Source organism: Sycon ciliatum, chromosome 1 (genome assembly GCF_964019385.1).
Source record: "Sycon ciliatum chromosome 1, ocSycCili1.1, whole genome shotgun sequence".
NCBI classification, from domain to species: Eukaryota; Metazoa; Porifera; class Calcarea; order Leucosolenida; family Sycettidae; genus Sycon; species Sycon ciliatum.
In genome coordinates this window covers 94,842,803-94,867,802 of record NC_088643.1, presented here as the reverse complement: position 1 = coordinate 94,867,802, position 25,000 = coordinate 94,842,803, and the positions used below count along the sequence as shown (strand labels likewise).

The following is a 25,000-nucleotide window of genomic DNA, read 5'->3' as shown; positions in this document are numbered from 1 at the left end:
TTATGGTCTGTTCTCTCTTCCTCAACATGTGAAATAGAAGGATCAGTTTGCATGGCACCATTGCTCAGTGTTGAAATGCTGTGTCCATAGGGATATCAGCTGAAGTCGTTTTGCTTGCTAGTGCACATGTTCGCAGGGTGAGAACGGAACAGCAGAACAAACCCAGATTGTTTCCTTGACCAATGTAATAGCACGCTGAAGGGTGTTAGCTGCTGCTTCAAGATCCTACAGCACATCCTCTCCGGACGGTATGTCAACTTTGGCGTGTTCCGTTTGTACGGCGATGAGGTCTTGGACAACTCCATCACCATCTTCCTGAAGATTGCTGCCACGATACCACACACCACAGTCACTGTAAGTATACAGGTGGTGAATTGTGCACAATGCTTGCACACCTCTGAGCACCATGCTACACAGCACAATGCTTGCACACCTCTGAGCACCATGCTACACAGCACAATGCTTGCACACCTCTGAGCACCATGCTACACAGCACAATGCTTGCACACCTCTGAGCACCATGCTACACAGCACAATGCTTGCACACCTCTGAGCACCATGCTACACAGCACAATGCTTGCACACCTCTGAGCACCATGCTACACAGCACAATGCTTGCACACCTCTGAGCACCATGCTACACAGCACAATGCTTGCACACCTCTGAGCACCATGCTACACAGCACAATGCTTGCACACCTCTGAGCACCATGCTACACAGCACAATGCTTGCACACCTCTGAGCACCATGCTACACAGCACAATGCTTGCACACCTCTGAGCACCATGCTACACAGCACAATGCTTGCACACCTCTGAGCACCATGCTACACAGCACAATGCTTGCACACCTCTGAGCACCATGCTACACAGCACAATGCTTGCACACCTCTGAGCACCATGCTACACAGCACAATGCTTGCACACCTCTGAGCACCATGCTACACAGCACAATGCTTGCACACCTCTGAGCACCATGCTACACAGCACAATGCTTGCACACCTCTGAGCACCATGCTACACAGCACAATGCTTGCACACCTCTGAGCACCATGCTACACAGCACAATGCTTGCACACCTCTGAGCACCATGCTACACAGCACAATGCTTGCACACCTCTGAGCACCATGCTACACAGCACAATGCTTGCACACCTCTGAGCACCATGCTACACAGCACAATGCTTGCACACCTCTGAGCACCATGCTACACAGCACAATGCTTGCACACCTCTGAGCACCATGCTACACAGCACAATGCTTGCACACCTCTGAGCACCATGCTACACAGCACAATGCTTGCACGCCTCTGAGCACCATGCTACATAGCACAATGCTGGCACACATCTGAGCACCATGCTACACAGCACAGTGCTTGCACACCTCAGAGCACCGTGCACAATGCTTGCACACCTCAGAGCAACATACTACACTGTGATCTTAGCTAACACATTAGATGACGCACATACTAGTATTATCATCATCATAGAGAATCATGAGAAGGGCCTCTTTTACGGGCAATCCAGAGAAAACTGAATAGATTATCATCAATGAATATGTCAATATAGTTGGGAAACCATTGAATTGAGTTAAATTAAGAATATTATTGTGCGAGATAAATATTGAAGTGACATGTGATATTCTGCTCATCATCATCATCATCATCATCATAGAGAATCATGAGAAGGGCCTCTTTTACGGGCAATCCAGAGAAAACTGAATAGATTATCATCAATGAATATGTCAATATAGTCGGGAAACCATTGAATTGAGTTAAATTAAGAATATTATTGTGCCAGATAAATATTGGATGATTGCTGATATTGTACCAAAAATATATTGTCAAAATGTAAGATATTAATCCCACATAATTCTTGAAGTGACATGTGATATTCTGCTCAGGTCAAGTGCAATGCACTAACGAGCCTGACGGCACTGAGCAACAAAGAATCATAGAGAATCATGATGATGATGATGATCATCATCATCATACAAGAAGTAGAGGATGAATAATGTGTTGCCCTTTGGGTATTGAGTTATCTTTTGGACAGCCTGGAACCTTTCTGTTTTATCATCATCATAGTCTGGCCCGCCGTAGCTACATGTACTGGTGTGTACACGCAGCTACACTCACCTGGTCCAGTAGCTGCATGTACTGGTGTGTACACTGTCACCTGGTCCAGTAGCTACATGTACAATGTACATCACACATCTATCACTGTCACTTGGTACAGGAGAACAATGGTCAAGATATAAATATCTTTAAGCATTGTACAGCATGCAGGTGTTGACATGCTCGAGTGATGGTCGTGCCGTGAATGTACATTGACTGTACATTGTTTCAATGCTGCGCAGATATGGAGGATGAATACATTGTACCTGTGGCTCTGTGTGTACATGTGTGCGTGTCGTGTTTCAGGAATACACAAAGTTGTTCAAGTCCTTCTACCAGCTGTTGCCGTGCCTGACGGAAGACCACATGGACTTCTTGAGCACCCTGGACCCTGATGTAAGTTGCTCAGGTCACAGCAGCAGTAGGAGACAGACAAAGCATGAGCTTACCAGTGTTTATTTGTTTTTATTCATTTCACCTTCCCGTGGCCAGGGAATATAGGCCAATATGGAGGGAGGGGGTGATAGCCAGCCATGGCAGTAAGCAAAAGCAATGCAAAACAATAAATATTACAAATTACAGGAGGCAATAACCTACACGGGCGAGGCAAAGGGAAACAAATCTGAATGAAGAATTAGCAGTTATTAGAACTCAAGCTTCATGTTGAACTTAAAATCATTAATAGCGTACAAGACGATTTTACTGATGGAGGTAGGGCAAGCCAGAGAGAATAGGCAGGGCAAGCCAGAGAGAATAGGCAGGGCAAGCCAGAGAGAATAGGCAGGGCAAGCCAGAGAGAATAGGCAGGGCAAGCCAGAGAGAATAGGCAGGGCAAGCCAGAGAGAATAGGCAGGGCAAGCCAGAGAGAATAGGCAGCAAAAAACGGAGATCTGGTATAAGCTGATGTTCGGGCTATAGGCAAAGTGCAGGAATTGCGTGTAGGACGAGTGGGAAGAAACCAGTTATATTTACGCAAGTGTGGCGGGGTATGATCGAAGTGCAACCACGTATTTTTTTTACTTAGGGGCCGTATTGATAGCTGAAACATCAATCCATTCTAGCTGTCAAGTCAACATATTTTTCGTTCCAGGGGGTGGGTGGGTGGGGGTAGGTCATAACTCATAACTAAACTTTTTCGTTCCGTGAAAATAATCGATAATGCCGGATGGCCCCTTACGCAGAACCCATTTTAATGTGCAAATATCTTGAAGAACTAATGTTACTTGCAACTGCCATCTAGAGTCCATAAACAAGAGCATGCAACTGTGATCTCTTTTCTGTGGTCCAGATGCGCGGCGCGCTGCCTTCATTACATCATTTAGCTGCAGTCCGCACACTGCTGAAAATCAAACACTCTGGTTTGAAATGAACTTTTGTACGTAACTCGAGTTCACCTGCCCAAAAATTAGACATCATGTGGGTACTTGAACAAATCGAGCGAAAACAGATGTACTGATACGAGAGATTGTAGGTTTGAGTGCATGCTTTCAGAGCGTGATGGAGGCAAGTTACGTAACGAAGGTACCGGGCCGCGCACAGACCCATAACAACAGTTGCAGTTTATGGACTCTTGCTGCATAGGGAAACCGACAATCATCACATACTTCCTAACACGTAGGGCAAGACAACAGGTGAAGGCACACAGCCAACTTCTTACTTCTAACAGACTGCTTTTCTGGATAACTTGCCATTCGCTTGGTACTATAATGAGCAATGGCTAATATAATTACTGAAGTATGTTGAGAACTCGCGGCACGCAGACACAGAAGTGAGAGTTCTTGTTGGTACGAGGGACTCGAGGTTATGAGAATGAGAGAGAACGAAAGGATGAGATACAAGGTTATCAAGGGCCTGGGTATCTATGGCAATGAATGTAAAAAGCGCGAATGCAGCTACCCAGGCCAAAAGAAGTTACTTCCTCCGCCCAGGCAAAAATTTCGCTTATCTCCTTCAGCCCAATGACAGGTGTCTGACAGCAATTTTTGCATCTTGTGCTCTTCACGATCGCACAAATCTGCTGGTTCAGGCGTACCAGTTCCAAACAAGTCGGCAAAGAGTAAAGGAAACACCTAGAGAAGAGCCCGTTGGACGCGAGTGAACTGATAAAAAAGACACGAAGTCAGTCACTGGTCAAGGTGGGTGCTCCTAGAGTACCACTGCCAGTGGTACTCTAGGAGCACCCACTCAGTCTGGAGTACAGAGCAGAGGTGTCATGTTGCGAAAAGCCAGCGTGTTTGATTGCACCCGGCACAAGATGTGTGTACGGTAAAAATGCACGTCAGCTTGAAGCTGAGAAAGCCACTCAGCTCAGCGACGCTCGCCCACATATTTCAAAAATGAACCAGAATCGGTATTGGGCAAAACAGGGGGAAAAGAAAGGCTTCGATGACAGGGTTGTCACTCACCCAGCTCATTCGCCTGATGTCAACGTGAACGATCCTGCAAAGCTACGCTAAGCTCGTCCGCTTCGGCTGGTAAGAAACACGGCCGATTATACTCATGAAGGAGGTGAAGCGCTTGGAAAAGTGTCGATATTTTTATTTGCGCTTCTGGAAAGTGCGAAGTACTACCCGACAACAAGTACTGCGTCGGCTGATGACAAAGGATGACTTCTAGATTTTTCGACTTGGAGAGTTTCTCTTGAAGTTCAACGACTCCTCAACTCATTCTGAGTCGTTAGGAGCCGTTCTGAGAACCTGAAATGTATCAGTAAAAAGTGTAAAGATAAGCGAAAATTTTGCTTGGGCGGAGGAAGTATACGGTAATTCGGAAAAGGGAGAATGCGGGAGCAAGAAGTCGTAGCGTATCCGAGAAGCGGGAATGGAAAAGGGTGCATGCAGTAATGTGTGTACGAGTGCGTGTGTACGAGCATACTGTATATGGGAGAGAGGTCATTGGTGTGCGAGTGTGTGCATATATGAAATCGTGAACCTAACAATCATAAGGAATGTCCTGCTCTGTGTGTGTGTGTGTGTGTGTGTCTGGGTTTTCTTCATTCTAGGTGTTGGTGTACATCTTCCGATCTGTAGTAGTGGGACTGACAGGTGTCGGTGAGTTGAGTGCATATCCAGTTACATCCAGTTACATCCAGTTACATCCAGTTACTTGGTCCGGCTCATCGCAATTGTCGCTTATCTATCGCCACTAAGAACAGGAGTTTTTTTACCGCTCTGTGAAATTTCCACTAGGCATAGTGAGGAAGCATGATACAAGAATTCTCTCCGCCACAAGAAAAAAATTTCAGCAATGGAATCAGGTGAAGCGAATCGAAGAAAGGCAGCAAGGTAAGCAAAATGCACGAAATAAATCCGCGAAGGAGCGCGTTTTTGCACTCACACTCTTACAGGTCCAGAGTTCATTCAACTCTGCATCACTCGAGCTGCGGCGCCGTTACATGAGCTGACATTTGCTGGTGTCTAGCTGCTGGCGTAGACTGGAGTATCTCTTGCTTTCTCAGGCTGTCGTGTGGCAGCAATGGGAAAGGAACAGTTGCGGCTGTCACTTCGGTGCTTGAAGGAACCGTGGGCAGTGTGACCTGTGTGTCACCACAGTGTGACCTGTGTGTCACCACAGTGTGACCTGTGTGTCACCACAGTGTGACCTGTGTGTCACCACAGTGTGTTTCAACAAAGCCTTCTGTCAAACGCTCCGCTGTGTGCTGACCACGACTCTTGTAATGCTGCTGCTAGGTCCACCAAGCAAGGAACAACAACCGTCCGCCGGGCGCATCCCGTCAAAAACACCTTTCTTCTTCAGCATGACGCTCATGCGGCTCATACTCCTCTGCCGTGCACGGCAGCGGCGGATCCAGAGTTCAGCTGAGGGGAGGGCGCGGGTAATATTCATGACTGGGAACCCATGCGGTACATGTATTTTGTACACATAACGACATAGCGGCTATTTTACGTCATAGGCTTAGCGGTTATGTAGAATTACTATTTTAGCACATGCACCCACTCCCACTTTTTCAACCACTTCATTGAGGACTCTGGCTGTAGAAGCTGCATCAACAGCATCCGAGTAACTTCGCTGCGTAGCAGTGCTACCAGCCACATTCGTGACAGTCACAACGTCGTCATCTGCGATAGTTTCAACAGGTAAGCGCTCCTGACTCGCATCATTACTACTGAGAGTCCCACCATCGTCGTCAGAATCTACTTCGGATTCCATTTGGGGAAGATCAGTGTCTGAGCAGACCTCGGTCTCAGGATCTTCGCTGTGGTCCGAATTCTCCTCCAAAGACGGATCGCTCGACTGAGCAGCTGGCGAAGCACAAGTTCACTTCGCGAAAAATCCGTGGAGAGTTTGTTGGCTCCCTGGCCGCTTGGCGGGCGGTGCGCCATCCCCTTCACCGACTTAGCTATACAAGTTCGTCAACTGAACACTAATTTCAAAACTAAAAGTCAACCAAAGTCTAAGAGAACAACTATTCCGTGTTCAGAAGAACTTTCTTATCTGACACTAGAAACTACTTGTCACAGCATGTGCAAACACTTGCGCAACTGCCCATGTGCATGCACTACAAAAAAATCGACATATTTGAGGGGAGGGCGCGCGCCCACCGCGCCCTCCCCTAGATCCGCCTCTGGCACGCGTGCCTGTCACGCTCTCCAGGATGTCAGTTGCCCCTACCACAGTTCCGGTCTTCGGGTCGCTGCGCTTGGCTTTTGGCAACACAGACAGTGAATGGCCAGATTCCCACTTCCCAAAAAAAGTCGAACACATCGCGATTCAAAGCACTAGTCGCGATCATTTTTCTTTGGTGCCTCCTTTGATCTTGCCATCACAACCTCCCAAGCAAAAGTAAGTTAGATATCGTGATTGGACTGGGTTTACCTGTAAAACGGTGCGTGAGAGATAAGCGACAATTGCGATGAGCCGGACCAAGTACATGTAGTCACATATAGCACAGTCTTCTACTAAGTTGCCTCAGCAGAGGCTGTGAATAGAGCATGTTTTGACTGCACTCATATGTTTCTAGAGTCGTGAGGTAAGAGTATTACCAGATGAATTGTATGAACTTTAGGTGAAATAACTGCCTACTTCGACCGACCTTTATTCCGTTGCACTGCTGCTTTCAGCCAAAAGCAGGTTTGTTCATGTCTTCGTTGTATCTCTGTAGTGTATGTTTTCTTGCATAGTGATCTGTTTTGGCTATGTTACAATGCATTGTTGCCTCTGTGTGTGTGTGTGTGTGTGTGTGTGTGTCTGTCTGTCTGTCTGTCTGTCTGTCTGTGTGTGTGTGTGTGTCTGTCTTTCTGTGTGTGTGTGTGTCTGTGTGTGTGTCTGTCTGTCTGTCTGTCTGTTTGTCTGTCTGTATGTGTGTGTGTCTGTCTGTTGGTGTGTTGGTGTGTGTGTTGGTGCGGTGCAGATGTAGCAGGAGTGACCCACTCTTGCAGCACACTGGACCACATAATCTCCTACGTCTTCAGGAAGCTGTCCAAGAACACCAGCGGGGCACAGCAAGTATCGCTGCTGCGCGTTCTAGAAAACCAGCCCGACATTCTTAATGAGGTTAGTGCTGATCAGTGATTGCAGGCAAGAAGAGTGCTGCACTGCTTGTTGGAGAGTTTGAGTGATTCATCTGACGTTGAGCTTGCGCACTTGTGAGCATGAGGTGTCGCCAAAGCGCCTTAGCGTAATGCTACACCCCCTTTCAAGTTTTTGACTGCCCTCTTTCGAAATCGACATTGCATGATTCCACTCACCAGCACTCCACTATGGAAGATGTATTATGTGCACGTAGCTAGTAGTAAAGACTAAACTACCATTGTGCTGGTTAATTGCTACTTGTTTTCACAGTCGCTTGCCTGCTGCTTCAAAATTAATACATGTAGTAGTTGCTGCCTAAAGGGCTGTGAATGTTTGTACATGTGTGTCTGAATGCTTGCATGTTTGCTGTGTTTTCTTTCAGATTCTCTCTATCATGGTGAATCTTGTGGTGTTTGAGTCCTGCTCCTACCTGGTAAGTGCAAGTTGTTTACTGAAGTACTAGTACTGGGTTAACTCGGTTGGCTCACCAGTCTGCTCGCAGCCTGCTCCTATTCCCCCCCCCCCCCCCATTTCGATCTCAGTTGTGGAACCCTGGACCTTGGCGGATATCAAGACCCCCCCCCCCATTTCGATCTCAGTTGTGGAACCCTGGACCTTGGCGGATATCAAGAGTACATAATCTAGAGTGTGCAACTCCTATCTCGAGCTGTGTGTGTGTGTGTGTGTGTGTGTGTGTATGTGTGTGTGTGTGTGTATCCTCAATGTCAAGTTGTGTTCGTGTGTGTATCATTCATGCATAGCGAGCAGGGAAGCTTTCAAGCAAATAATCGAAGTTCCAAGAAAGGGGATTGACCTATAACTGATCACATGTACCTGTGAACACGGTACTCGCCACTGCCGGGGTTTTGCTCTCTCTCTCTCTCTCTCTCTCTCTCTCTCTCTCTCTCTCTCTCTCTCTCTCTCTCTCTCTCTCTCTCTCTCTCTCTCTCTCTCTCTCTCTCTCTCTCTCTCTCTCTCTCCGTCTGTCAATCTGCCTGTCTGTGTGGCCTGCCTGCTGTCTTTCCGTCTTTGTTGGAGAGAGGCAGCATAACAACTAAAACATATACCGTAAAATACCGCCAGAGCGCACCACCATCTCATCCTTTCCTGGTCGTATTGTGGAGGTGGTCTGCTGTCTGTAGGTCATACGACATGAACCTTGTACACATATTGCACGTTTTGCAGTCAATCCGTACCTTCAAGAGGACACAAGCTCCACACAAAAACCTGCCAAGTGTTACCTTGGTACACTCACATCGTACACACTTCGTTGCACTCTGCCATACGATTTTCCTTTCTCTGGCTGTAAAATCAAGGTGGGGCGCTCTCGCGAGACGGGGCGCTCTGGCGGTACTTTACGGTAATAATAATAAACAGTCTCAACATGTTGCTTCTTTGTTTGTTTTTGTTTCCTCAGTGGTCCATCTCAAGACCTCTTCTAGTTCTTATTCTGGTCAATGAACGGGTGAGTTGTTACGGCCCTGCTCAAATGGTGCATGTGTTTGATCTGCTGTTCGGGTGTACCTTGGTCACATATCTGCTGTTCGGGTGTACCTTGGTCACATATCTGCTGTTCGGGTGTACCTTGGTCACATATCTGATGACTACTTCTGAAACAGTGCTGGTGACTGTTACATCTCCGCTAGTTCAGCTTGTTGCTCCTTTCTTGCTTCAGTGACTGAAGGATGGTGGACAGGGAGAGGTTAGAGTATCAACCCTTCTCATTGGCATGTTGCATCTCATTTTTGTGCCACTCAGCATCTCTGCTCTGGCTGACCATTGTCTATGTGATTCCCCATTTGCCACTATGTACTCACTGTGTGCTCACTGTGTGGTCGTTGTCAGTCAGCATCCCCATCACGACCACCAGACATGCACATACGTGTGTGCGCATGCAAACACACAGCACTGCACTGCAGATGTATGTCTGATTGCAATATAAATGTGTGTGTGTGTGTGTTGTTTGCAGTTCTTCTCTAAACTTCAGACTGACATTGTTGCTGGTCAGCCTAGTCACCGTCAACAGCCCATTGTTGCCCTGTTCGGTCAACTGATGGATGGCGTGGACCGGTCCCTTGCATCACGGAATAGAGATACGTAAGCTGCGGGCATTATTGTGCCAACGTTACGCCGACTCTGTGAATTAAGGCCATCCGGCCAGGGAGTATTGGGTGTGTTTTTGTGCGAACTTTTTTCCAAACTGTACTCATTTTTTAGGTGTATGGTTTGGGGATTTTCGTTTTGAAAATAATTATTGAATGCACACACCTGCAACCGACCAATGAAATGTAGATGGTGCGAGCGTGTGCTCTTGTCACACAGGATATGCTGCTCACATTGTACATGTAACAGTTCCTAAGTAGCCGGGCATGGGTCGCATGCTGCTTGAAAGCACCCATGTGTGGTGCTAGCTGAGTACTTTATCTCACCGCCAGGATGTCTTTGTCTGAAATGCTGTATTACTCATGCCGCGTTTTTGTTTTTTGTTTATTTCTCTTGTTGACTGTTACAGGTTCACACAAAACCTGGCTCGTTTCTCCTCTCAGATCTTCAGCATACTGACAGACAACAACTCCAGTAGTGCGGCATATAGCTATGGCCAGAATACTCCACAAATCTCCGTCAATTCCTCTTCCTTACCCAATGATGACATGGCAATGGCATGAGGCTCCTTGGCTTTGCTCCTCGACGATGCTCCTCAGCTTCGCTCCTTGATATTCACTCTGCTTTTATTGGTCCGCAGTGTCTAGGTGTTTCTATTCTGTTGCGTTATTGGCATTATCCAGCACCGTTGTTGTTTTTGTTGTCGTGGTCGTTGTTGTTGCTGTTGTTGTGGTTGGTGGTGTTGGTGGTGGTGGTCGTGGTGGTGGCGTTGTTGGTGGTGTTGGTGGTGGTGGTGTTGTGCGTAGTGTTTTCCTTGTTCTTGTCCGTTAGGATTATTTCACTTTGTTTGTATTGATGTTAGATAGTATTGTCTGAGTTGATTGCTGCTATTCCACCATGGCTGCTTCTGCTCTGCTCTTGTATTCTGTATGTCACGCACACACATTACCCACCTAGTTCCTGTACAGTTTTCCTATATATAGATATATCTTTTGCTGTCTCTCCCCTGCCCAGTGTTTTTTTTTGCACGATGGTTTTTAATGCGGCATTCTTGATTCTCCTCCATAATTATGTTTTCATATCTGCAAAAATCATATTTTGCCAACCTGTAATTTTTGTTTGGCTCATTTTCATGAAAATGTTTGATCATTCTCTCTCTTGTTCTCCATTCTAGGTGTAAATACCGCGCATGCTTCCTCTCTTTCCCAGCTACTGATTCTCACGTTGTGTGTTCTGTGCCATGTTGCTCCTGTCTTTCTTTTTTTCTTCCGATTCACTTGAGAGAGGACTACAAAACAGGTTTGTAGCATGTTTCGGCCAAAAGTTTTCTGCCGTGCCGTTTTACAAACCGTAGCCGAGAAACATTTCTTATGCTTTGCTATCACCACGATCATTCTGTTCCTCTGGAATTATATGTTTTTCCCAACATGCTTGTGCTTATTTAGTCTGGCGTGTCCATGCGTTGCATATGATTATTATTATAATGCCTGTGTGCATGCATTTAGGTTGCTTCCACGTTGTTCCAGTGTCATGTACAGTACACTGAGTCGGTACGAATTTGTGCAACAAGTGTACTTTCCAAGCATGATGATGACTACATTACCAAGAGAGTTATACTCTTGATATTACATTGTGTTCAAAAGCGGCGAGGCGACAATAGTTTAATTATCAACAGAACGAGGAGTGTTGTGCGAAAATTAGTTCGAAGTATTATTTTTGTAAAAGTAGTGTTCATCATTTCTTCCGATCACACATTAGAGAGGTTCCGGGGTACGATTTTCCGTGCCAAAATCCATAAGGGCTCTACGGATTTTTTCGAGGCGTGCTCCATACGATTTTTCGGCACGGAGAATCCGTGTGGACTGGCTTTCATACGAACCATGTTTCGTACGGAGATTTTGCGTCATCGGGTGCAGAAAGATTTTCGCGTACAAATTTGGTACGAGAAACATCGATTTTCCGCTGGAAGTTTTGATTTCGGTACAAATTTTCAAAATAAAAAGGCATAGCGCGGGAATGTGACGTGTTTGCGATTGTAACCTAGGCAATGACGGCAAACACATAATTTCCGTACTCCGGAACATTTCACTGCTCGAAAACGACGTATAAAAAATCCGTAGCGCCTCTAAGGATTTTGGCACGAAAAATCGTACTCCGGAACCTCTCTACTTTCTCCTTCGTTGTTCTTCATCGCCATCGTACCCATGCATGGCATCGGATCCAGTTGTGTTTTTCGAAGCAACTGGATGTATGTAATCAAGCACGCTCAGGAGGTCATGATGGCTGAATCTTGCCCGAGCCTGCAGCCCGAGGGCTGCAGACAAGGGCAAGATGCAGCCATCATGACAGGCAGAGCGTGCTTGATTTGATTTCTTACAATGCGAAGCAACAAATTAGGGAAGGCCAAAGGTCGAAAGGTCAAAATGTCAATTCAAAAACTCCTCTTGTACGGGCAAAATAAACACAATTACGAGTGCAACCTCAACAGCAGCGGAAGAAAAACGAGCAAAAATGGCTGCGAAAACAGTCGAGAGAGCAAAAATGGCTGTGAAAACAGTCGAGAGAGCAAAAATGGCTGTGAAAACAGTCGAGAGAGCAAAGTGGCTGTGAAAACAGTCTAGTATGGAGCCTCGGGAGGGAGCTTTGACCGATGCTGCTCATGGCAACTGCAAATCGGGCCGAGTCGTTTGCATCTGAGGGCACTCGGTGCCGATGGCCTCGCAGACTGGCAACAGCAGCACGGATGAGGGCAAAGCTGAGCTTACATCGGATGTAGGAGATTGTGGCAGAGTACGGCTCCTGCTTCTTGTCGGCGAGCATCGATGCCAGCCGAGCATCGATGCCAGCCGAGCATAGAGTGCTGTTGCAGCTTTGCCATACCCTCCAGTGCAGGACAAGACAACTGGTGAGAAGGAGGCGTACTCGATGTTGGTGATCCGTTCCTCGTAGCGGCGACGCTTCTCCTGCTCATGTCGCTTGTACACAGCGGGCAAGGCAAACTTGGCGTTGGTGGGGGCGTGGGGGTCGAAAACCCGGATATCAAAATACGAACGCTCGTACCGACCTCCCCAGACTCCACTGGCACCGATGTCCAGGCGGGCGTTGTCTTCAGTTGAAGCCAACCGTAGCGTCATCCTTTCACCTGTCAGCGGCTCTAACAGCGGTTCCACCACAACTTGGTGCGCAACTTCCTTCATGATGGATGCTGTGAGGTCGCGTACCTCGTTGTGGCGGAGGCTAGGGTAGCCGCCGGTTGAGCAGGAGAGAGCATGGGCCACGGTGAATGATTTACCACAGCTACAAGCAGAGGGCAACCGCTTCAGAGGCCAGCCATAATTATCGCAATGAAACCGCATCATGAAATGCGCCCTTGGATAGCATGAAGCCAAACATCTTCAGTGGTTTGCATGTCAGCCACGACGAGGCACCCTTCTCCGCCGCCAGCTCCCTGGACCGCTTTAAGTCCGAAGTGATGCACTCTTCCATAGCGACTAGGGTCTCCTTCTCCCTTACGGAGTGGATCCTGCGCACCTTCGCCTTCTCTGCCTTCATGGTGTGGTGAACATCCCCTAGGTCCGTGTTTTGCACGATGGTCCGCTCCACCAATGGCTGCGTGATGGTCCTGGAATCATCAAACTGGCTGGCGAGATCGCACGGGTTGATTAGACCCATGCCCCTAGGTGACAAGGCAGAGCGAGGAGAGAGCGGGTGGTCTGATCAGGAGCGGGGTGTCCTGTGAGCGCCGGGATAAACTCGCCGTGGATAATCTCCTCCAGTGGCTGGAAATTCTCCGTCGCTTCTGGCATGGTGCGAGCGAGGAGTGTCCACTTGCCCTTCAGCCCTTGCGTGAACGCCGTGTACGCTGCTTGTGGTTGCGATTGGGCGTACCTAGTGAGGACTTGCAGTTCCTTCACCCATTCCGTGACCTTCGCTGCAACAAACTGCTTGCAGAAAGCAGCAGTGCCCAGTCCCGCACCCAGGTGACGGCAACCGTCTTGCATGATTGCGATGTTAGTCCCATGGAACACTTCCTCCGTGGTTTTGGCAAACTGTGGTTTCACCAGGAGCATGGATTTGGAACCATTGATGACGTAGCCGTACTTGTGGCCCTCCTCCTCGAGCATGTTCCACCATACACGCAGCGCACGCATACGGCCTGCTGCTGTGGAATCATCCGCAAACCAGATGTGCTGTACCGCTGAGCTGCTCGCCGCCTTCTGCATGAGTGGGAGGAGCCCAATGGCATACATGGGCATTGCCATCGGGTCTCCCTGGGTGGTGCCCTCCTCAGAAAGAAGACACTCCCCATCGACGAACAACCGTGCGGGATGCCGGTAGGTGTTGGTGACGGCACCCGCGATGGCCGGACAGAGGTGACGGATGTTGTGCAAGCACACACTGCGGTTCAGCCTGTTGAGCGCATTGCTCGCGTCTGCTAGGAGGACTGCTTCGGTCTCTTCCTCGTTCCATAGGTGCCGCATTGTGTGGATCGCTGCTTCGACACCACATTCTTGGCCGCCACACAGCTGAAGCGACCCGACCGCCTGTTGGATATGCTCTCCGATAATGGTGAGGATAGCTTTGTCTACTATCCTTCTGAGGACTTCACATATGCCGATAGGGCGCACCCCGGCCCGGGCTTCTTATCCAGAGGCACCAAGCGGCATGCCGTGAATGACTCGAGGGAAATTGGGTTGATGATTCCGGTGGCGATGCTATCACATAACTGGTCGGAGGACGCTCCGAACGAGGTGCACAAGCGTTTCCAGCTGGTAGAGTCCATGCCGGATGGGCCCGCTGCTCCATTTGTCCTTAGCACCGATTGCCGAATGATGTCTCTGTTTAGAGCTTCGAACAGCACCGGGAGCGGCAGTTCAGGGCAGGGGCCGATGATGAGGGCATCTGCATATGCATGGGTTCCGCCGGCGGGTGCTTCTCTTTCAGTGTTTGCCTCACGGTTTTACCATCAGCGGAGGAGTCCAGATTTAGCAGCCCACCCGGGGGCGTTGCTGTCAGGGACTGGAGAGCTGCGCCCAGTTTACCATTTGTGATGAGGGTAGCGAAACGTCGCGCATCATCTGGACTTTGGGCCCGTTTCCCGCCACGTTCCTTGGTTAGTTGGCGCTGGATGGTACGTGCCTCCCGGACGAGTTCATCGATGTTTCCCTCGTTCCATAGCTGCATTCGTCGGTTCAGACATTCCACATGTACCTTACGTGTCAAGCAGTTGACCGGTTGTTGCAGTAGGAGACTGTGGCAGACCATAAGTGCCTTCAAGGCTATGCCTTCTCCCGCCGCATTTGTTCCGAACGTGTTGAGGTAGCGAGCGCTCAAGTCCACCACTGACCTGCCATGGGCACCCGATGGGGTGGAGAACAGGTTAGGCCGGAAGTGTACGATTTCCTCGTACGCTGCAGCTATGACCTGTCCTGTGTCCTCGGGGCTCAGCTCACCGAGTCTGAGTCGTTGGTCAGCTGGCGGGATTGGCAGTGTTGCAGCTCCCTGCCCACTAGCTGTACCGTGCGCGTTTGTGGGTTCCGGCTCGTTGTTGCTATTGGGCTGCGAAGAGCTCAGGCTCGCTAGGAGGGCGACCTCTTGTGCCATTGCGCGTTGGCTGTCGGTCTTGCCGTGTAGCATTGGCTTCACGTGGCAGTGCATCTTCTCCGTAGGAGCCGGTCTCCGAGGGTGTTGGTGTGGAGGCATCGAGAAGGTCCCATGCTACCTTTTGCGAATTGGAAATCGGGTCGGCGAGGTGGTGTTGTTCCAGGGTGTCCCACGCCAGCTGCTGCGAGGCCGACACGTGGGTAGTGCGGCTGCCATCTAGTCCTTGGCCCTGACCGTCGACGCAGAGCTCGGCGACGTGGAGCTGTTCCAGTGCGTCCCACGCCAACTGCTGCGAGTCCGACACTGCTTGGTGCTATCTAGTCCTTGGCCCTGACCGTTGGTGTGGAGCTCGTCCAGAGGCGGAGTGTCCCGAGCCGACTGTTGCGACACGTGGGCTTCGCCCTGGATTGTCGGTCTCCGCATGGGGGACGCGGCGGCTGGAATGTATCGTATGGTTCGAAAGCCTACGTACCGGGACTGGCCCGCGCCGCGACGGTTTGCGAATTTCGGCATCTTGCCCTGTTCCCGGGCCCGCAATCCTCGCATAGCTTGCCAGCTTCTCGGCAACAGCAGCCTTTTCCGCACTTGGAATTGCCAGTGCACTGGCAACACTGGCCGTCAAGGCGTCAGGGGCGCCAGTCGCGGAGTTGCCCTTTGCGGGCATCACTGTGGAGAGAGCTACCAAGTCTACTTGTGCGAAACTCGGGGAAAAGCAGGAGCACAAAATTCGAACTCTACGTCACGTCACCTGGTCACGGGACGTCATACGATTTCCAAGGTCGAAAGGTCGAAGGTCGAAAAATTATTCTCGAAATGACGTCAAACGGTCCTGACATTCCCGACATGACGTCAAACGGTCCTGAAACTCCCGAAATGACGTCAAACGGTCCTGATGGCGCGTGGCCGGCCTGATTATGCCCGCGGCGGGAAATCGCCTATTGGCCATGGCCCCGGCAACGATCACGTGTCATGTAAGAAACGAAGGCTCTTTGGCAGTTTGGCTTCGATCTGCCGTACCGACTATGCGTAGGTCTACCGTATGCTTCTTCATACGGTATAATGCAGAGGTTCTTCTGGTACGCTATGAGTATGGTCAGATATGACACGGACAATACAAGGCACGCAGCGCAGGATCGTTTGTGACCACATCATGTCATGCACATATATGTGAGCAGGTGAGCGTGGACAATTTTGGATCTGCCTTTTTTTAATTCTGGCTTTCCAAACTGTCACTTGGTGTTCAGCCAATTTCAGCACAGCAGAGCACCTCTCTTCCTCTCTGTCTCTGTCTCTCCTTTTTTCTTTCCGTGTCTAGTGCTCCTTGTTTCTGCTTGCTGGTTGCTAGAACACCCAAGCCTTGCACTGAAGTCAGTGTTGAGATTTTTGTAATTTCTTTCATGTACTGAGGCCCAGCTACCTGCTGCCCAGGACTTCAATCGTTCAGTAGTTGTTGGATATCGAAAACAAGAATACAGGAATGTCTGATGGTGGATTCTGCGAAACGAGGTTAGTTGGTGATGACGATATACAAAAAACCGGTCCTGTCAACCACCAAGGTCGAGATGTTTCCCAAACATCATTGGACAGAGCTGAAGGACAACATGTATCTCTTGATCTGACTGGAGGCGATGAGGTGAAGGATCACGGTAAAACAGCTGCTACTCCTCAGCCGAAACTCAATCTTGTCCTATGCCTTGCTGCATTAGCATCATCAATCGGCTCAGCTTGTCAATTTGGTTACGCCATTGGCATGCTCAATGTCATTCGTCCTATCATCATTTCCGAATTTCAAGACAATACAACATGCAGTGTGGACTTCAACGCCAACGAAGATTCCACAGCAGAATCTAACACCAGTTTTCAGTGGGCCACTGCCGCCATGTGTGTAGGAGGTCTGTTTGCATCAATTATCGCTGGTCCACTCTCGGATCGATATGGCCGTCGGACAGTGCTGTTAGGCAACAACCTCTTTGCATTCATCGGAGGCTTTATGATGGTGTTTGCACCGAGTTTTGATATTCTGATAGTCGGTCGAGTGTTTCAAGGTATTTCAGCTGGCATTGGACTCGTAGTTATTGCTAATTACCTGGGTGAGATTGGGCCCACGGCATTACGGGGTACCATGGGTGCCAGTGGGCAGGTTCTACTCTCATTCTTTGTCTTCTTTGCTACACTGGTTGGCCTGCCACAACTGTTTGGTACATGCAAGTTGTGGAGAGTTGTTCTCGGAGGACCTATTCTGTTTGCTACCATACAGCTAGCCGTGTTGCCATTCTTCCCAGAAAGTCCAAGGTTTCTGTTTCTGACTAAGAATGACCCGGAAGCAACCAGAGCTGCACTCTTAAAGCTACGTGACAAGGATGCTAACGTTGAAGCGGAAATAGAAGAACTTGTGGCAGAAAAGGCTGCTGGTAGCTTCGCTGTGAATATGTCTGCCTTGGAGGTATTGACGAGCAGAAATTTGCGATCTCGCCTGTTCCTGATTGCTATAATGCATGCTTCACAGCAACTTTCAGGTATCAATGGTGTGTTTTTCTATGGTTCTGCCATTTACTCATCAGCTGGCTTGAACAATGTGGCTGTCATCTCTCTCATTCCTGGAATTGCCGGCGTTGTCTTTACGTTTGTCTCCTTCAAGATAGTTGACCGTTTAGGACGTCGGAAGATGATGATCATCGGCCTTGCTGGTCTCCTCTTTAGTCATCTATTGATGACAGCTGGCTTTGGACTGAACAAGAGGTTCTTTGATGGCGTGAAGGGTTCCAACTGGACGTCAGCGCTCACCATATCTGGCTCACTTGGTGTTGTCGTGTTCTTTTCGCTAGGACCCGGGCCAATTCCCTGGCTGTCTGTGGTGGAGCTGTTCCCTCCCAGCTCCTTAGCCACCGGTTTCGTCATTGCCGGTGTCACAAACTGGACTATGAACTTTCTTGTTGGCCAGTTCTTTCTGCAAATCCTTCTGGAGCTAGATCCCTATGGATTCCTAGTGTTTGCTGGTTTGGCTGCGCTTTTCCTTGTATCCATTTTCTTCTTACTCCCGGAGACGAAGGGACTACCAATTGAACAAGTTGATTCCTATTTTAGGCAAAAGGTTGCAAAATCATCTGGCTGTGCAATTGTGATTCCCGTTGGTGATGGCAACATTCGTGACCATACTGCTGAAGCCTCGTGAGGTAAGACTGGCTCACAACATTTCCCCTGCTCTATCCGACCCTTGTTTTATCATTCCTATGCAGTTGTCTGTCTCCCTCTCTCTCTACTCTAGTACTTGCTGAACAATAGTAAATTAGTTTTATTCTTTCTTATCTCTATTTTCCGAACGGCCCATAACACACTACACTAATCGGTACGAAGTTGCATAAAAAGGTCTTCTCACCCAGAGGTATATCTGATATCCCATGTCCTCATAACCTGCTGTGCGGGATTCAACTAAAACACTTTTGGGTTCTGTCACATTTTATTGTTGTATTTTCTATCTACAAATTTGCCCGCTTTCGTGAAGTTCTCTCTTTTTAGATATCCTTTCCAGTGGAATTATTGTTTTCCCCGGTCACTGAATTTTATTTACATCATACTTTATAGTTTAGGTCTCTGCTGGATCGGTTTTTTATTATCATTCTTTGGGTCTTGGGAGCAGCCACCCGTCCTATTTAGGATATACTTCTCTAACATTTTAAATATTATACCGGTATACCCCGGTACCGTGATGTATGATGATTGACGGTGTTGTCTCATGATTGGCCTTATCATGCCTTGAAACTCACGAGTTGCAACAGATCTTTACAAAATGTGCATACCCGTATTCCCCCAATTGCCAAGACACGCATCTGAAAATAGTAATAATTTCCCTACTCCCCCTCATCTCAACTTGACTCAAGAGCAATGGTCTACCCTGCAATCAATCATGTAGATCTACCACCAACTTCCAAGACTGGCAAGAGTCCATAACCCAATTACTACTCTACGGTATGGACTCTTCCTACCACGTGTACGTCCATGACCAGCCATTGCGCTCAGTAATCATGCATGGTAAAAGACTGAGAAAAAAAGCTACAGCTAGCTCTACATAATACCAAGAGTCCATAAACAGTTTATGCACTCTTGATAATACCTGTAAAAATTTAATATTATTATACAATCATACAATCAAGAGTCGACTAGTCATGGACTGTAGATCTTGATTTCAGCATGAATATGAAGCTCCCGCCGCTTTTTCGTAGCACAGCAGTCCTTCTTCGTCACTACGTAGAGTCTACGTCGTAGTGCACTGGGCCATTTCCTGCCAAAGAAATTTTTGCTGTTTTGATCACATGCACGATACGAGTCAAAGAGCTGGCTGCATGCTTTCTGGTGCCTCGGTTGTCATTTTCACAGCCTGACTGCACTCTCTCTCTGTTGACTACCAGTAGATCTACCAGCTGGTGGAACGCCTGCTCGCAACCCCGTAGTAAGCAGTGTAAGTACAAGATCTTCGGATTTTGAAGTGTCTACAACGAGCATGACATAATAATTGTACTAATGTTTACAGTAGCAATCAGAGAAATAATATTGAAAAATAATTGTTTCGTTGGGAGCTTCTAATTGTTGTAATTGTATGCACTTGAACATGAAAGCTCGCTCGATCTACATGTAGGAAGAAGACGTAAAGTAGCCAAGTAGGTCAGGCATTACTACAGCGGCAATGTCCGTGAAAGTGCAGGTCATTGGAAATAGCTCTACGAGTGACGATCGCGTAGTTTTCCTGTCGGAAGACGACGACGACGATGCTACTACAGAGAAAACCGGTCTGCTCTCAAGCCACTCACAGGGCAGCTCGCGGAAAGCGCAGTCGAGTGAGTCCTCCATCAACTGGCGTTTGCTCGGTGCAACCCTAGCAGCTCTTATTGGTTCGTCGGCACAATTCGGCTATGGCATAGCTGTATTGAATAACGTGCGTCCGGTGATCATATCAGACTTTCAAAGCAACACAACCTGTTCTCCAGACTATGATGTAGACAATAAAGCCACAACGTCATCAAGACGAATGTTTGAGCTAGCAACTGCAGTATTCTGTGTTGGAGGACTCTTTGGATCTTTGGCTGGTGGCTGGCTGGCTGATTTTGCTGGAAGGAAATATTCTCTACTCGTGAACAATTTGTTTTCCATTGCTGGAGTGCTCATAATGGCCTTTTCTTCCACATATAGCATGCTGATTGGAGGGCGATTTGTGGAGGGCTTTTCGTCTGGTATCGCCATGGTTGTGGTGTCAGCGTATATCGGTGAGATTGCTCCCACATCTGTCCGCGGTGCTATCGGCACACTGAATCAGCTGACGATCTCGACCTTCATTTTGGTGTCGACAGCTCTGGGCCTGCCGTATGTGCTGGGGTCATGTTCACTTTGGTCGTGGGTTGTTGGCGGTCCGGTTGTGTTGGCTGTGTTACAGCTTATCAGTCTACCGTTCTTCCCTCGCTCACCAAGATATTTATACATTGACAAGAACCAGCCGGATGCAGCGGCCGAGGCCCTGCGTCGACTTCGACCGCCAGAGCACGACGTGGGTGAAGAGCTAGGTGAAATGCGGAGCGAGAAAGAGAGACAAGACCGACTTCCGCGCATAAACTTTCTTCAGGTTCTCCTTCACCGCAAATTTCGATTTCGCTTGATGCTGACAGCTGTATTGCACACGTCGCAGCAGTTCACTGGTATCAATGGTGTATTCTACTACAGTTCAGCTATTTACACTTCAGCTGGGTTGAGCCACGTGGCTTTGTTTGCTCTTTTACCGGCCGTACTGAATGTTGCCTTTGTGATTGTCTCGGTAAAGCTAATGGACCGGTTGGGTCGTCGTAGCTTGATGTTGACAGGTCTTGGTGGAATGTGCTTTTCCTATGTGATTTTAACTGCTGGCTTGTGTTTCGAGGATGGCTTCTTCGGTTCTTCGGACAGTTCACAGGCTTCTGGTGGTAACTGGACAGCTGTATTTTCTATCGCCGGCTCTCTTGGTGTAGTTGCTTTTTTCTCTATTGGGCCTGGTCCTGTTCCGTGGATGATTGTCAACGAGCTGTTCCCGCAGAACACACGTGCCACTGCGTACGCGTTTGCAGGTGTGGTGAACTGGACAGCGAATTACCTGATCGGGCAGTTCTACTTGAGCATACTGGAGAGCACGCACCCGTACGGATTCAGCGTGTTTGCGGCAATCAGTCTGCTTTACACTGTACTGATATACTACTTACAGCCAGAGACTAAGGGCAAGAAGATCGATGAGATCGATGCTTACTTTATCAACCGGGTGAATGATGATGAAGGTATGGCAAAGGCAACAGCGGGTTTAGGCTGTTGTTTCAGTGCTGGCAAAGACACTGTATCATAGACAAGAAGACTGAGTCATCGTAATCTTACATTTCACTAATTTCTTATAAGAAATTCTTAAAAGTGGTACCTTTGGTGAAGATTATACTGGTGGGAAAGTTGGCTGCGTGCCCTATGTTGGGAGCAACCAACCCTCTCAAAGTATATATATTTTCCTATTCTTGTTGCATTGCCATTGGTTCTTGCAGCTTGTAGTGCTCTGGCAGCCTACTGACTTTTTTTATTTATGCAATTATGGAAATAGAATGTCTTTTGAGAATTTTTTACTAAGATTTTGCCCTTTAAAAAAAAGTAATATTGGCAATTAACCAGTTTTTTTAATGGTGCTGTGCATCCTACTCTTATCTGTCTTTTCTTGATTTACATTGAAAACAGTCACTCACAGTAACCACACCACCACCACCAACACTTTTTTGTTTTGTTTATTTAAACGGATGTATGTGACAGGACGATACTTGCTACTCGTTATTGCATGTTTGAACTATTAGATTTGAAGCCTACGAGTCAGTAAGATGTTCTCGTGTCCCAAATCCTCTTTTGTTACAAAGATTGTTACAAAGATTTATTTAAACGTTCAGCCGGGACAACATGCCCGCTCGTCGTGGTGGTTAGTAGCAGGTGTTCATGCTGGTTATCGATACACGTAGCATGATACGCATGATATACGGGTAGCCGGGAGGATGACAGTTCGGGCAACTGCATTTCACTGTGAACCAAACAAGGTCCAAAGGTGCACAGCAGCTCGTGACAGCATAATATAGTGTCCAGAGTTAGTTTTTAAACTAAAAAAAGACTGAGAGATTCGGACGTACATTATTCGTGGCCAAGATTGGGCTTTTTCAATATAGCAGCCAACAGTAATGTATGCTGGAATGAGTGGAACAGTATACTGGATATAATAATAATACAGTGTGATGTCTTTTGACGTAATCATAGAAAAATCGAGGTTGATAGGTTATTCAGCATTTGACCCTTCAGGTTTTTAAAACAGGAAATAGATGATATAAAATCCAGTCAAAGGTGAATAAGGATGAGGATTAACGTATATTTTTCAGGCAATGACGAATTGGAATTCTGAAGTGTAGAACTGTTGAATGATGATATGTATGGTAGACAGGAAGGCTGTTTGATACTTGTACTTGTGTAGTTGCTGAACATCACTACTTTAGTAGTACCTTCAGCTGGCGACGTCTTGACCCCTTATTTGGCCTGTACATGGTAAGAAAATACAGGAGAGAAAAGCAGGACATGACCCAGACCTTAGTACCTTGAAAATCATGGGGTGTCCGGTGTGACGAGAACTCTCCCCCCCCCCCCCCCCCTCCTCTCTCTCTCTCTCTCTCTCTCACACACACACACACGCACACACACACGCGCGCACACCTTTCACGCTTAACAATGCACAGAGGACTGTGTGAATACAGTCCCTTGTTATCGTTCATCATAATTATATCGGCAAGAGTCGGCGCGTGTTCTGTACATGTGTGCCTATTAGGAGTACTAGTTGCTAGTTCACACCCCGACGTACAGTTTTTGCTGATATGCCAGCATGCCTAAGGTACTAGATAATAATGTTTTGCTTTTTTAATTTTCAACTTTTCGAGAGCAAGCAAGGGTCCCTGGTTGAGTCCTGGTGGTGAAAGTGAATTCTTTCTTTAGACTTTTTCCGTTTATGGCTTCGCTTCAAACCAGGGAATTTCTTCGAGAGCAGTTGAATTTTTTTGATCACAATAGTGGTAAACGTAAGCTCTTGTTTCGCATGTTGATTAGCTTCCCTATTTTTTTCAAGAAGATCTCTTCTCTAAACACCAGCAGTGGACGCAAGACTTATCCCCCCCCCCCCCCCCCCATTCCGACCGTTAGGCGCTGCATCTGCCGCTAGGGTTTACGAGGTGTTAGCGGCCGCCGTAAGCTCCTTTCGGGAGCGGACACGATAATCGACTTACTTAGTGGACGCATTCTGCACTGGCTCGTACTGCTGTGCGTGCATGCCATCGATTGGTCAGAGCCTACACACACGCAATGTCCAACCAGTCGAGCTCAAGACCTGACTTCTCGGCCTTTTTAACCAAGCCTTGCAAAGCTACATATGATAATGGAACTGCGTAAAGGCGAGAGGAAAAGAATTGTGTAACTTTCACTCAGTTTCCATTGACTGTCCTAGAATTCAAAACGCTAGTCTGTATTTTCAGGCTTCAAATTCATTTTGCGATTTCATTTCTTTTTGCAGGTGTACAGTGTGTAATTGGTACACAGTTGTAGAGTAGTCATGGAAACTAGAATCATAGACATAGTGCCGATTATTCACTCTATATGAGTGTATACTCTCATTCAGATGCACTCACATTTGCCAGGCTGACTAAGGTGTTGAGATCAAAGCCGAGGTTGGCCGTGGCCGTGGTCCTGGCACCAGATGGTCCTGCCTGTCCTGGCATAGCACTGCGACACACTTGTTTGCTAACAAGGCTGCTGAGTCGGGACCGCTCCGATGCTGACACTCTGAATAGCTCCTGACCTTGCTGCACAGCTCTGCTCACATCCAAACTTTGCGGTTGACAAGAAACCCTCTTTGCTATCACACTGGGTGCTACACGGCTGAGTGCCCTTCTCAGCTGCCGTGCAGTACTGCTGCTTGGTTGCTCATAGCGTACGCACACACCACCAGGCTGGTTGTTCAGATCAATCATATCCTGAGCTGAATGGCCACCAGCAGCTGTCATGGCCGATCCCAGACTACTGAAGTGAGCGTCGTGATGTGCAGTACTTCTTGCTTGGTAATCCGCCCATAGCTTGTCAATGAATACGTGGTGCAGGAAGAAGTCTGGTGATTCAGCAGCATCCAGCGTACACATAGTGCCATGGATACGGCAATGAACTGTATCGTGTAGTTCTCCACGGACGCGCAGTTCAAAGTCATTGAAGGAAGACACGGGTGTGGAAAGTATGTCATTGACTACCAGAGCGCTAGGCGTAGTTTCAGTGAGATCGAAATCACGCCGTAAGCAACCGCCTGACACAAGTGAAAACTGTCCACTGCGGAATGGTCCCGTTGTCACACATGATCCAGAGCCATCTCCACCATACCAATGTGATGCACTACCCCACAATGGTGCACTCCACGGTGCAGCACTATGCAGAGTCCAATCCCAGTATGGCAGAATAACATTGCTGTTGACGGCCAGCAGGATGTTTTCCAGTTCCAGAATGAACCAGCGGTGCCATGGCAAGAACTGATTCCTGGTGTGAATGCCAGCTGCAAAGTTGATAGCATGGCTTCGCAGCAGAGTACGCAAA

At 48.0% G+C, this 25,000-nt stretch overlaps 3 protein-coding genes across 22 annotated transcripts in view; 2 read left to right on the top strand and 1 right to left on the bottom strand.

The window, feature by feature from the left end:
* LOC135806612 (exportin-7-like) overlaps positions 1–11,174 on the top strand; it is a 38,566-nt gene extending 27,392 nt beyond the window's left edge. Inside the window, exons 29-36 of the mRNA XM_065320817.1 lie at positions 195–354; positions 2,420–2,509; positions 5,115–5,163; positions 7,485–7,627; positions 8,028–8,078; positions 9,063–9,110; positions 9,615–9,742; positions 10,158–11,174. Coding sequence (XP_065176889.1) covers positions 195–354; positions 2,420–2,509; positions 5,115–5,163; positions 7,485–7,627; positions 8,028–8,078; positions 9,063–9,110; positions 9,615–9,742; positions 10,158–10,311 — 823 coding nt within the window. The 3' untranslated portion in view covers positions 10,312–11,174. The remainder of the gene's footprint in view (positions 1–194; positions 355–2,419; positions 2,510–5,114; positions 5,164–7,484; positions 7,628–8,027; positions 8,079–9,062; positions 9,111–9,614; positions 9,743–10,157) is intronic.
* Positions 11,175–16,565: 5,391 nt separating this feature from the next.
* Positions 16,566–22,295, top strand: LOC135808955 (uncharacterized). Its single transcript, XM_065322209.1, has 2 exons — positions 16,566–18,520; positions 20,006–22,295. The coding sequence occupies exons 1-2, from the start codon at positions 16,830–16,832 to the stop codon at positions 21,705–21,707; spliced, it is 3,393 nt and encodes a 1,130-aa protein (XP_065178281.1). The 5' UTR covers positions 16,566–16,829; the 3' UTR covers positions 21,708–22,295.
* A 167-nt stretch (positions 22,296–22,462) lies between these two features.
* LOC135806615 (neurogenic locus notch homolog protein 1-like) overlaps positions 22,463–25,000 on the bottom strand; it is a 92,590-nt gene continuing 90,052 nt past the window's right edge. For all 20 annotated transcript variants that reach the window (XM_065320821.1, XM_065320822.1, XM_065320823.1 and 17 more), the window contains 2 exons: positions 24,052–25,000; positions 22,463–22,915 (listed from right to left, as the gene is read on the bottom strand). The exon at positions 24,052–25,000 is cut by the window's right edge and continues 100 nt beyond it. In XM_065320821.1, coding sequence (XP_065176893.1) covers positions 22,907–22,915; positions 24,052–25,000 — 958 coding nt within the window. In that variant the 3' untranslated portion in view covers positions 22,463–22,906. The remainder of the gene's footprint in view (positions 22,916–24,051) is intronic.

Bases quoted from the DNA above. Each gene is read 5' to 3' on its own strand.
- LOC135808955 (XM_065322209.1), top strand. From the start codon at position 16,830: ATGTCTGATGGTGGATTCTGCGAAACGAGGTTAGTTGGTGATGACGAT. The intron at 18,521-20,005 runs GTGAGGTAAGAC...CGTAAAGTAGCC, and splicing joins GACCATACTGCTGAAGCCTC to AAGTAGGTCAGGCATTACTA.